Source organism: Hyperolius riggenbachi, chromosome 1, assembly GCF_040937935.1.
Source record: "Hyperolius riggenbachi isolate aHypRig1 chromosome 1, aHypRig1.pri, whole genome shotgun sequence".
Taxonomy (NCBI): domain Eukaryota; kingdom Metazoa; phylum Chordata; class Amphibia; order Anura; family Hyperoliidae; genus Hyperolius; species Hyperolius riggenbachi.
This window is the reverse complement of record NC_090646.1, coordinates 592,478,679-592,491,792: the sequence shown is the minus strand read 5'-3', so window position 1 is coordinate 592,491,792 and position 13,114 is coordinate 592,478,679. Positions and strand designations below refer to the sequence as shown.

General features: G+C 42.2%; 1 protein-coding gene across 2 annotated transcripts in view; it reads right to left on the bottom strand.

The window, feature by feature from the left end:
- Window positions 1-13,114, bottom strand: part of DHX29 (DExH-box helicase 29) — a 61,594-nt gene that overhangs the window by 46,496 nt on the left and 1,984 nt on the right. For both annotated transcript variants that reach the window (XM_068249243.1, XM_068249249.1), the window contains exons 3-8: window positions 10,372-10,445; window positions 7,908-8,021; window positions 4,213-4,342; window positions 3,957-4,084; window positions 518-649; window positions 276-402 (exon numbers count right to left, since the gene is read on the bottom strand). In XM_068249243.1, the coding sequence (XP_068105344.1) occupies window positions 276-402; window positions 518-649; window positions 3,957-4,084; window positions 4,213-4,342; window positions 7,908-8,021; window positions 10,372-10,445 (705 nt within the window). The remainder of the gene's footprint in view (window positions 1-275; window positions 403-517; window positions 650-3,956; window positions 4,085-4,212; window positions 4,343-7,907; window positions 8,022-10,371; window positions 10,446-13,114) is intronic.

Here is a 13,114-nt window from a genome sequence, read left to right as displayed (position 1 = left end):
AGAAATACCTATTATAGCAGTACTAATTAATAGCAAGGAAATGTAACAACTAAGAAATAAAACATGCTAAATTGGCAAGCCTCTAAATTGGCATCTAAAGGATTAAGACAAGACACAAGTAGTTCTGCTTGCCAGAGCCTGACAAATTTCCTGTTCGGTCATCTCAGCTGATTCGCCACAGCCAGCCAACTTATGCAGAAAAAGCTAACTGCAGTAAATCTGAATAACAGTTACAAAACTGGATATGGTTGAATAAGCAAAGTAATCTGCCCTACCTTGCAGAAAGGCCCGGATCTTTTCCTGAGCTTCTCTCTGGCCGGCCTTGTCCTTCTCTTGCTTTGTGAGCACGGCTTGTGCTTTGGCATCCAACATCTTGGCTGTCAGCTCCAGATATCGTTCAGTCTGCAGAAAACACAACCGGTTTGACATTACAGCTAGCGGCAGAAAGTCATGTACATGTCCAAGCCATTGTCTGGCACGCCTTCGATGTTATATGCTGTATAATAATGTAACTCACTGGGTCAAACTGTTCCATTCTGGAATCTTTGGCTGGATCCACGCCGGTGTCCTCGTCCTCATCATCATCACTTCCCTGCTCCGCATATCGCAGGATCCACTCTTTCATACTCAGCTCCTTCTCATTACCAGCCTGGTACACAGTACACAATGTAAGTATCACTAGGCAATGGCAATATTCAGCCATACTTATCAGTGAGGGCGTATTCACTGCAAGCTAAAATGGAGGTTTACCAAAGACACAACAACAGTGTGCAACTGAATAATCTGGTAAGCACCATCTGCAAGGAGTTTGTATGTTCTCCCGGTGTCTGTGTTGGTTTCCTCCGGGCACCCTGGTTTACTCCCACATCCCAAAAACATACAAATAAGTTAACTGGCTTCCCCCTAACAAATTGGCCCTAGACTACGATACAGACATTACACAATACATACATAGACATATGACTATGGCAGTGAATAGATTGTGAGCTCCTCTGAGGGACAGTTAGTGACAAGACAATATATACTCTGTACAGTGTTGAGGAAGATGGGACGCTATATAAATACTAAGTGATAATTATATGGTCACACTGGAAAAATATTTTTCTGCAGGTAACAAGTTAAAAGGCCTCCAACAGCCTATAGGCAGTAGCTAGTAAATGATCTTAAATTCTTAATTTACATCTTTCAATCGAAGTTATATGAACAGTAGCCAATTCCTTTACGATCAACCAATATTTTTCAAGCGGCTCGACCGAGTAAATGCATCGATTCAGGCAGGTATCGCCCTATTTCCATTGATCAAGCAGAATGGAACATAATGGATCCTTCCCCGATTCGAAAAAATTATCAAATCGAATGGTCGATGGAACAGGAAAATCAAGCAACGAACATGCACCTTAACAGATAGCGTAATCATGGTCCTTTTTTTTTTCTACAGGCAAACGTTGCCTTTAACACCTTAATGCCAGATTGATAATCTAATTTTTTTATTTCTATAAAGGGCCAACATATTACATAGAGCTTTATGCACATAAAAATCATGTGTACTTACTCAACCCTAACTGGTGCTTCAATCCCAGGTGGATCTTAGTTGCCCAAGACTCCTTTTCACACTTCGTGCGGTGTGGTCATCCTGCGGGAGGACGTTCACACTGCACCATGTCACTTTCACATTTCCCTGTGGCAAAGTGTGAAAACAGGGTAATATGCATAGCACCGCCAACCCTCCCGCTCAGTGATGTACTCCGCTTCCCTGCTGGACAGGAAGTGTTCCACTGGCTTACCCGCACTCTGTGCATGCGCGCCATGCCACTCGTGCACACTTAAAGAGACACTGAAGCGAAAAAAAATTATGATTTGTATGTGTAGTACAGCTAAGAAATAAAACATTAGGAGCAGAGTCATAAGTCTAATGCGGTTTCCAGTACAGGAAGAGTTAAGACACTCTAGTTGTTATCTATGCAAAACAAGCCATTCAGCTCCATGACTTTCAAAGTCACAGAGAGCTCTGTTATCTGAAGTTTATTATCTCAGCTGTCAGGCTTTTTCTTTTGCAGAGAACAGTTCAGGACAGGTCAAAAGTTCACAGCCTGCTCTGTAAAAAATCATTTAAAATGCTGAGTAGTCGGGAAACTGCAAATATTAGAGAATGATGCAATGTTATAAAAAACACTATATAACTGAAAATAAAAATATGAAGATATTTTCTTTGCTTCTAATATTCTATTAATTATCCGTACTACAGAACCAATTCATCATAATTTTTTTTTTTTGCTTCAGTGTCTCTTTAACGCATCGCCATAGACTTGCATTGCTGCATAATCCGCGCTATAGGTACAGATCACGAGGCAACCAGGCATGGTCGGAAAATTCCGCGGAATTATTAATTCCGTGATTCCGGTCGGAATTAATAATTCCGATTTTGTTAGTCGGAACGGAATTTCTATATATCTCAAACGGAATTCCGCGGAAATTTTATAATTCCGACGGAATTTTCCGGAATAACATCAAAAATCTCTCTCTCTCTCCCTCCTCCTCCTCCTCAATTCCCACACAATTGGGAATGACAGCTGAATGAATTGTGCACCCCCTCCTACACTGCGCCCTGAGGCTGGAGCCTCTCCAGCCTCTGCCTCGGCCTGGCCCTGAGTGTGGTTGATGGTAAGACAGATACCTACTACCATGTAGTGTGGTTCATGGTCTAGAGGGTAAGACAGATACCTATTACACACTGCATCCTGGGTTCAAATCCCAGCTATGGTATATAAGCATGCTTTTCAAAAAGTACCAATCCTTAATCATGCTACTTTTTCTATTGCATTGATCATAATGGTAGTATGGTTTATGCTAGGACAGCTTTACCATGTAGTGTGGTTCATGGTCTAGAGGTTAAGACAGATACCTACTACACACTGCATCCTGGGTTCAAATCCCAGCTATGGTATATAAGCTGTTTTGAAAATCTGCAATTCCCTACTGGATGATATAAGAGGATGGATGGATGAGGAGGAGGAGGAGGAGGAGGAGGAGAGATTTTAAAAATCTCAGCACGGGCTTACCGCCAGGGAGGTTAAAGAGACTCCGTAACAAAAATTGCATCCTGTTTTTTATCATCCTACAAGTTCCAAAAGCTATTCTAATGTGTTCTGGCTAACTGCAGCACTTTATACTATCACTGTCTCTGTAATAAATCAATGTATCTTTCCCCTGTCAGACTTGTCGGCCTGTGTCTGGAAGGCTGCCAAGTTCTTCAGTGTTGTGGTTCTGCTATGAACTCCCCCTTCCAGGCCCCTCTATGCACACTGCCTGTGTATTATTTAGATTAGGGCAGCTTCTCTCTTATCTTTTACAAGTTGGATAAATCGTCCTCTGAGCTGGCTGGGCTTTCACATACTGAAGAATTACAGACAAGGGCAAAGCTGTTTGCAGGAAGAAACGAGCAGCCTGAAACTTCAGTGCATGAGAACAGGGGGAAAGAAACATACAAATGATCTCTTGAGATTCAAAAGGAAGGCTGTATACAGCCTGCTTGTGTATGGATGTATTTTCTATGTGTGGACATACTGTACATCAACCTACTTCCTGTTTTGGTGGCCATTTTGTTTGTTTACAAACAAACTTTTTAAAACAGTTTTTAACCACTTTTAATGTGGCGAGGAGCGGCAAAATTGTGTCAGAGGGTAATAGGAGATGCCCCCTAACGCACTGGTATGTTTACTTTTGTGCGATTTTAACAATACAGATTCTCTTTAAGTCCTACCCTTGGATTTACACACAGGTACCTATATTTGAAACAGCAAGCCTACCCCCCCCCCCCCCCCACCCAAAAAAAAAAAAAAGTTGTAGGTGACTAAAGGCGGTCATAAGTGTGCAGAAATCCACCAGTACCTGGAGTTAATAGGTCTCTGTTTATAAAGATACATGTGCCTGTTTTGTAGCATAGATATCAAGCCAACCTTTGCAGCCTGTGTTTCCTGCTTAGTGTTGGGGACCTCAGCTGGCTTCTCTGGAGGGGGACTAAACTTTGCTCGTATCTTCTGCTCTTCCTCTACAAACTGCTGGCTGAAGCCCTCTGGCAGAGCATCTGTGGATAGAAGTCAGAGTTACCATCATCGATAGACGGAATGAAGGACTCTCCTCACAGTCTGCAGTATAAAGGATAGCTGTAGTCACACATGCGTATGTACACATCTTAACGACTGTAATGCTTACCATCTGGCAGATTCAGACACAGCCAGTCCAATGCAGAGTGCAGATCTCCACCATACAGCACCGTGTTTGTCATTGCTTCCTCTATGTGCTCTACCTTGAAATTCAATTCCTGTAAGGCCATATACAGATCCTAGAGAATAACAAAATACAACAATATCTTCTTTACAAGAATACCACAGACAAAGATGAAAAATAAAGCATAGTCAGAGTTTTTCCAGTCCCATCGTGGTTGCTGAGCATAATGATTTAAAAAAAATCATAAAAAAACTCAACTATGCCCAAATCTGAACAAGGCAAATGCTGAAAGCAATCCTGCTGAATGGTGTCACTCTATTCTGCTCAATGGTAGTTATAGAGGAACTGTCAAGCATAAAACCCATAATGAATTCTCTATTACAAACTGTTAAGTAAAAAAAATGATGCTAACAAGGTAATTCAAAAGTTTAAAATCAATTTCACTTTTTTTTCCAATAGATTATTAGTCCCCATACCCCCAGGCTGGGTTTGAGGTGCACACAATATACAATAATGGAGGTCAGGTCGGAGCTGAGGTCATACACGGGAAGTTAGAAATATGCGGTACAGCAGGACTAATGCAGAGCTAGGTAAAATAACAGGCTTGGATCATACACAGGTATTCAGATGGCTAAAGTACACAGATGAGACAAGTGCTAAGTCAATAACAGGCCGAAGTCATACACATAAGATCAGATGGCTGAGGTACAATATAGGATGAGACAGGGACAGGGTCGTTAGGCTAGCCGAGGTCTATGACATGTATCAAATGTCTGTTGTACAAATGGATGAGACTTTAATCAAAGTGGAGGGCACGCTGGGTCATACACAGAAACAATCAGAATAATTACTATAATATATATATATATATTTATTTATTTATTTTACACAGTTCTAGACTGACTAGAGTACATATTAATCGCGGTGTGCACAATATATAAAATGTAGCTCTCAAACAACTATCTCACTAGGATAAGGACCAAGAACCAGCAAACTGATTAGTATCAAGGCCGACGAGCAAGTGAATTCCCTGGCCTTAAAGAGAACCTGTACTGAGTAAAAATATTTAAAATAAACACATGAGGTAACTTCAAATGAACATTACATAGTTAACTTGCCATCATTTCCTCTCAGAAGCTCACCATTTTCTTCTGACAATAATCCCTTCCAGTTCTGACAATATTTTGTCAGATCTAAAATATATCAGTTGCTGTCAGTAAAATATCAGTTGCTGTCAGTTATAGCTGAGAGGAAAACTGATGTACCAGGTAATGTCCATGTTTCCCTATGGCTCAAGTGGGCGATTTTACAGTTTAACTGTGTGCTGACCAGGAAGCTGTTATCAAAATGGAGGACAGAAAATTCCCTTGATCACAGTGGACAAACAGGACGCAGGACAGGAGAAAGACACTGAGTAGACTACATGGAAGGTAAGTATGACTTGTGTATGCTTATTTTGACTTTTAATTTTCAGTTCAGGTTTTCTTTAAGTACCAAAGAGGTAGAGCATAAGCCCACCCCAAGAATTGACAGCACCTCCTACCAAAGGGTGTCAGCTGATGACATCACAGCTGACAACCCATCAGATACACCTCCTCAGCCCACAAAAGGCTGCTCAGCCCCGCGCGCGTCCGCCTAGACACACTGCACACGCGTGCACGTTGAACCACCGCCGCAGGGGTGCTGGGGATGCCACTGGAGGGAAACCGAGCGGGAGTCCCACTATGCGAGCGAGTACCGCTGGAGATGCCACGGGACTCGCCGCTGGAAGGTAAGATTGTTACAATTCTACTATATGTCCCGACAGTGACTTTTTAAACTTGAATTCTGAGTCAAATGTGTACAGAAGAGCAACTATGGCCTCTACTCTCAGTGAGTGTGCAAGATATTTCCACACACTCTAATTCATACATGTCAAACTCTGGCCCGTGGTCCAAATCTGGCCCTCGAAGCCATCAGATTTGGTCCTGTGGTGGTTTCCCCACTTTGCATTATGTTTGGCCCATTCTAGACCACTAGAGCAGGGCTTTTCAACCCTGTCCTCAAGTACCACCAGCAGGGCATGTTTTGCAGAAAACCACAAAAATTCACAGGTGAGGTAATTAGTGTCTCAGCAGAGCTGATGAACTGCCTCTGTGGATTTCCACAAAACGTGCACTGCTGGTGGTACTTGAGGACAGGGTTGAAAAGCCCTGCACTAGAGAGAAGCCGTATTGGAGGGTAAGCCCTAGATCACCAGGGAAGCCATATGGGGAGGGGAAAGCACTAGATACCAAGGAACTGGTATGTTGGAGAGGGAGGGGGCCACTAGACACCAGGGAAATGTATACGGAAAGGAGGGGGCCACTAAAAACTAGGAAATTGTATAGGGGAGGGGAACTAAACATCAGGGAATTGTATAAAGGAGGGAGGACCACTAAACACCAGAGAACTGTATAGGGTAGGGAACAGGGCCACTAGACACCAGAGAACTGTATAGGGTAGGGAACAGGGCCACTAGACACCAGAGAACTGTATAGGGTAGGGAACAGGGCCACTAGACACCAAGGAACCACTTAGCTGAAGGAGGGGGCTATTAAACACCAAGGAACTTTATAAGAGAGAGAGGTGGGCACTAGACATTGAGGTTGGCCAGCGAATTGGTCCTAGAGATCAATTTCATCCAACTTGTATTTGAGTTTGACACCTGTGCTCTAATTGGATCATAATGTTGCTGACGGTTATACCGGTAGATGTGATATTCAGACCAACATGGGCTAGTAGCAAGAAAGAGAGCATCACTGTACACGGCACTGATTTTATCTTTTTTTTTTTTTTTTCCAAGAAAGGACTTCTGCCTTAAAAAGTATAAAAATTCATTTTTTGATGCTCTGCAATGTGCGGTGATGCAGAGCAAAGTGGAAGGCGACAATTTATGAATAAATATAGATAGAGCATAGGTGTGAATAAGGGGTTAATGTTGGAGGAGTTTGTGTTGGATGCCAAGAAGGAGATTTACCAGTAAAGGGACTGGTTGTAATCAGGCTATCAGTGTGGAACAACCTTCCGCTGTCTCCCCCAACCCCGCCATGTCTCCTTAGAGATGACAGATGATTGCCAAGTGTGACTGGTGGCGCCGTAGTATAGCAGCCTCGGCTCTTGACTTTTGGACATTACACCCCCCCCCCCCCCCCCCCTCTTTCCAGAACCTGTATGAGCTAAAACCAATTCCGGGTACAAAGCCGTTTGTAGTTGGCGAAATAAATGATTCTGATTTTGAAACACTAACAAACATAGCCAAAGCACTAGATTATCAAGAAACATATTCGCGTAAAATTCAAGGGAAGAGGGGGTTTGGAGGGTATGTGCAACAGATATTTACAGACTCATTATATAGAAATAGTATAAAAATATGAAAACTTTATTAATTCATGTAAACAAATTGTTAAAAGACACAGGACAAAGCTTTTTGGAATAACCAAAGAAACATAACGTTCTAAATGTAAGTCCATATAAAAACAGCAACAATTAAGATGAATGCTATAACACGAATGTCACACAAATAATAAGGGATTCGACTTTTAGAAATGTCCCACCTTCAGCAGTCGCAGACACTGGACACATCCTATCCAGCACTGGCCATACAAGATGATGAGAAATGGGAAAACACAAACTATGATAATCAGAAGCAAACCACAAACCTGTAACTTCTTGGAAGTCAGACGCCCGGACACCATTCCTGTATCAGAACTCTGCTTTTTGTGATCATTAATAAGAGAAATTATCCTCTTCTCCAGTTTATTTTCAATTACAACCTGTTAGACAAAAATGAAAAAATGTATATACAGTATTTATACACATTATTATGAGATATATTTGTGGGACTGTGAATATCTCCTTGCTAGCTGAAATCATCTTGAACATCTATAGAGAAACAACATGACTTCTAGTATTTCCTATGGTGGGCAAAGAGCACACCCTTTATTTAACACAGGTTTCAAATACATGGGATGATATCTGCAACTTGAAGTAAAGCTGGCCATATATGGGTCGATGTGGCCCAACAGATCCCTCTATGTAAAACTGAGTAGGCACCCTACAGGGTTCTCAGCCAAGGTGGGCAGTCAGAACTTCCTTGACGTGCCGCCAAGGGATCCGGAGTGCCAGATCATCTTGGCCAAGTACATTGTTTTCCTTCCAAACCCCTTCCCTTAGAAGCGGCGTCATCGTTTGCTGCGCCATCACTGTTGCGACTTAACTGTTTTTTATATGGTTCTGAGCAGCAGTCAGACTTGTGTCACTGAGCAAAGTAAGAGGTAGGGAGAGGCACACCTTTCCGTAGTGTTTGGGTGCATAACCATAGATGCCAAGCAACATCCAGAGAACAGTCCAGTAGTAGAAGAAATTGGTTAGCACTCCAGCTTCTCAGTGAGCAGAATTTATTCTCAAGTCATATGTCAACATTCAAGTTAACAATTGTTTCGGGGCCATTAAGGTTCCCCTTTTTCAGAACAGTTCTGCACTGTTCTGAAGAAGGGGACCCTTGATGGCGCCAAAACAATTGTTAACTTGAGTGTTGACATATGACTTGAGAATAAATTCTGCTCACTGAGAAGCTGGAGTGCTAACCAATTTCTTCTACTACTGGATTGTGCCACTGAGCAACCTTTTTTTTTTTTTTTTTTTTTTTACCAGTAAAAATTTATTGAGTTTTTACAAAGTTAAACAGGTGAAAGTACAGAGCAGGATATGGTATATACAGCAATTGAGTAACTTTGAGCTTGCTATAACAAGACAAAAATACATGGGTTGTTGCATTAATTAGCGATGATATCATACAGTGTCTTTCCGTCTATTAGTGTCACTACATATATCAAATTATTAAGTGCTGTCAGCAAAACTGCTCTGTGAAAGGAAGAGGAATATAGAAGTGGGCGTAGAGGGCCCAAAGGAGGAGATAGGAAAAGTAAAGAAGAGAAAGAAAGATAAGAAAAGATACTGTCCTCCTCAGGCCCAGAGCCCCACCCCGGCCCAATCTAGAATTGGGATAAAGTTTTCATTTGTGGGATTGAGTATCCTACTCTCCCATATACCCCAGACTTTGTTGAACTTCTTAGGACTCTTTCTATTTAAATATGTAGTCCTGTATAAAGGTAAAGCGTTATTAATAGTTTTGGCCCACGTACCAGTGGTAGGAACAGAGCTCTTTTTCCAGAACTTTAAAATTTCCTTTCTGGCGTAGAAGCAGAGTATTCTCACCAGGTTTTGTCTATGCGTTGAAAGAGTATTTTTCTCAAATTTCCCATATCCACTGAGCATCTCCAGCAGATATTCGAGTTACTGTTGCTCATTCTATGTAGCCGTTCAGGAGTGAGGTAGATTCTGTGTAAGAATTTAGTTTGAATAAGCTGGTCGCTGGCTGCAATTACTGTAGTGGGAAATTCTGCTAAAATTGAGTCCCAGTCTTCTTTAGTCAAAGCGGGTATATCAGTTGTCCATTTCTGGAAGCACTTATTTAATCTTGGGTGATTGGAACTGAGAAGTTCAGCATAGATAGCCGATAATGTTTTGGGAAGGTCCTTAGTCATGAGCAATTGTTCTAAGCTGTCAATGTCTAACCCCTGAGCATCCTTGCCTTGATAAAGGGACCTGGCATGGTCCCGAAACACTGGCTTCTAGGTTCCCTGTCTTGAATAAAGAAAGTGCCAGTTATGTTATAATTGAATATCATGGGAGGCGTCATCCTTATATATATTTATTTTTTTTTCTCCATTACTGCCAACTCCAACTCCTCAATTGATGAACCCACAGACTCTAGGTACCCAAATTTGCTTTGATTCAGACTCCTCATCTTTAGTGTAATTCTTGCCAGGGCTGTGGAGTTGGTACAAAAAGTCTCCGACTCCTCCGTTTATTGAAACCACAAACTCGAGGTACCCAAAATTGCTTCAACTCTTTGACTCCAACTTCACAGCCCTGGTCCCAAGGATAGGCTGTAGAAGAAAACATCTCCAATGGAGACATAAACAGGAGTACAGGAGTAAGTAACCACCCCAAAATTCAAGCCCTTTTCTGCACTATCTGAAAAGAAAAAGAAAACAAACAAGCTGGCGTTGGGCTAAAAGTACAGCAGACAGTAGATAGCAGTGATGTGTATGTTCTGACCTTCAATATAGACTTGTCTTGAGATGCAGAAGCCCCAGAATCACCAGATGGAGCAAAACTGTATGTTTTAGGTCCTGGAAAAATAAAGAAACATCTTGAACGAAAAATATTTTATACTGTTCATAACAAATTTTATTTTCAAAAATCAATGGTTGTACAAATCTAACTGTATCAAGTAATGGCAAACCTAAATGTCAGTGGCAAATAAAGAGCAAAGAACATGCTGCGGGCTATCTATATTCTGCTAAGAACTACAAATCATTTGTAATTTTGTGAATTTTATTGTAGCTAATTGTTTATTTTTTTTTCCTAATTGTTTATTTTAACAAAAAAAAAAACAACAACCTGCATTTCCCCAGGATAACTAAAGCAACCTGCGAGGAAAATAAATAAATACAAAAATGGATACTTACCTAAGTAGTGGGTACAATAATTCTATTTAAAGCAAAGCTGAACTTTAATCAAACAAAAAGGTCTAACAGCCCCTGACGAGTCAGATACTAATGACAAAACCACTTTATAGAAAGGACATTGACCTTCTAGAATGGGTACAAAGACGGGCAACTAAATTAATCAGTGGGATGGAAGATCTCGCTTACCACGAAAGCTTATTTAGCTTGGAAAAAAGGCGACTGAGAAGTGACCTGATTAACATGTATAAATACATTAGAGGGCAATACAAAAGTTTGGCAGATGAGTATTTTGTCCCTAGGGTTGTACAACAGACAAGGGGACACAATCTCATAATCACAGTTAGGGCTGGTGCACACCGAGCGGCTTTTTTAGCGTTTCTGCAGCCGCTTGCGGCAGCGGATCCGCTTGGTCAATGTATCTCAATGGGGTGGTGCACACCAGAGCGGGAGGCATTTTGCAGAAACGAAAAATGCCTGCGTGAGGCATTTTTTGGATTTCGGATGCGTTTCTGCCTCAATGTTAAGTATAGGAAAAACGCAAACCGCTCTGAAAAACGCCTGTTCAGAGCGGTTTTGCTGGCGTTTTTGTTACAGAAGCTGTTCAGTAACAGCTTTACTGTAACAATATATGAAATCTACTATACTGAAAACCGCAGCAGCAATCCGCAAAACGCTAGTAAAACGCCATAGAAAAATAAAAAAAAGCGTTCCAAAATCTGCTAGCATTTTGCGGATCTGCTAGCGGTTTTTGGTGTGCACCGGGCCTATGGCCCAGTGCACACCGAGCGGTTTTTGGAGCGATCCGCCGGCCGCATCCGCCTCTAAAAACGCTTGTCTAATGTATTGCAATGGGATGGTGCACACCGGCGGTTTGCGGTTTTTGCCAAGCCGCAAACGCGCCTCCTGCTGCGCGTTTGCGGTTTTCGGAAGCGTTTCGTCCTCAATGTAAAGTATAGGAAAAACGCAAACCGCTCTGAAAAACGCTAGTTCAGAGCGGTTTGCCAGGCATTTTTGTTACAGTAGCTGTTCAGTAACAGCTTTTACTGTAACAATATGTGTAATCTGCTACACAAAAACGAACGCAAAACCGCTAGGTATGTTTAGAAAACCTCTCTAAACATACCTAGAATCGCTCTGAAATCAGCTCCCAAAACCGCTAGCGTATTGCGGATCTGCTAGCGGTTTTGGTGTGCACTGGGCCTAAGAGTGGTTAAAATCTGAAATATCTTCCCTCAGGAAGTAGTTATGGCAAACTCTATGGCCCGGTGCACACCAAAAACCGCTAGCAGATCCGTAAAATGGTAGCAGATTTTGAAACGCTTTTTCTTATTTTTCTATGGTGTTTTGCGGATTGCTGCAGCGGATTTCAGTATAGTAGATTTCATATATTGTTACAGTAAAGTTGTTACTGAACAGCTTCTGTAACAAAAACGCCTGCAAAACCGCTCTGAACAGGCGTTTTTCAGAGCGGTTTGCGTTTTTCCTATACTTAACATTGAGGCAGAAACGCATCCGCAATCCAAAAAATGCCTCACCCCGGCATTTTTCGTTTCTGCAAAACGCCTCCTGCTCTGGTGTGCACCACCCCATTGAGATACATTGACCAAGCGGATCCGCAGCCGCAAGCGGCTGCAGAAACGCTGAAAAAGCCGCTCGGTGTGCACCAGCCCTTAATCTGCATTTAAAGAGAGCTTGGTGCTTTCCTTGCAGTGGAGGACGTCCACGGCTATAATTATTAGGCAATTCCTGGCAGAGTTGGTCCAGGGATTTATCTGACTGCAATCTTGAGTCGGGAAGGAATTTTCCCCTTATAAGGCTAATTGGCCCAGGCCTTGTAATGTTCTTTGTCTTCCCCTGTATCAACTGTGCAGGTTCAAGATGGTGGGTTTTTTATTTATTTTTTTCTCCTGGTTGGACGATTGTCTTTTTTTCAACCAAACTAACTATGTAGCTATCAGTTAAGTGTTGTACCGTGTTAGCCATCAGTACTCCCTGATGGACAGGAAGCACGCCGCTAGGATTTCCAGGTTTCCCGGCCGTATTCACGTCGTTTCGCGCTGCACCGCCGCCACTAACAAATTTGAAATTCTTGTGTCGCCCATTGACTTACATGACTTCCACCACCGTGGAACTGTTGACTTTGTGGCGGGTCAGTGGCCGATCGGGCACTTCTGGCGCAACACAACACAGAAAGTGTGCTAAGCCCCATTGCCTTGAATTGTTGTTTTGTTACCCTGCAGTTTAACAGAGTAACGCAACACACACTAGCAAATCAAGTGTAAAAGGACGGAGCATCAAAGTTATAGTTGCACATATTAGGTGAGACACTT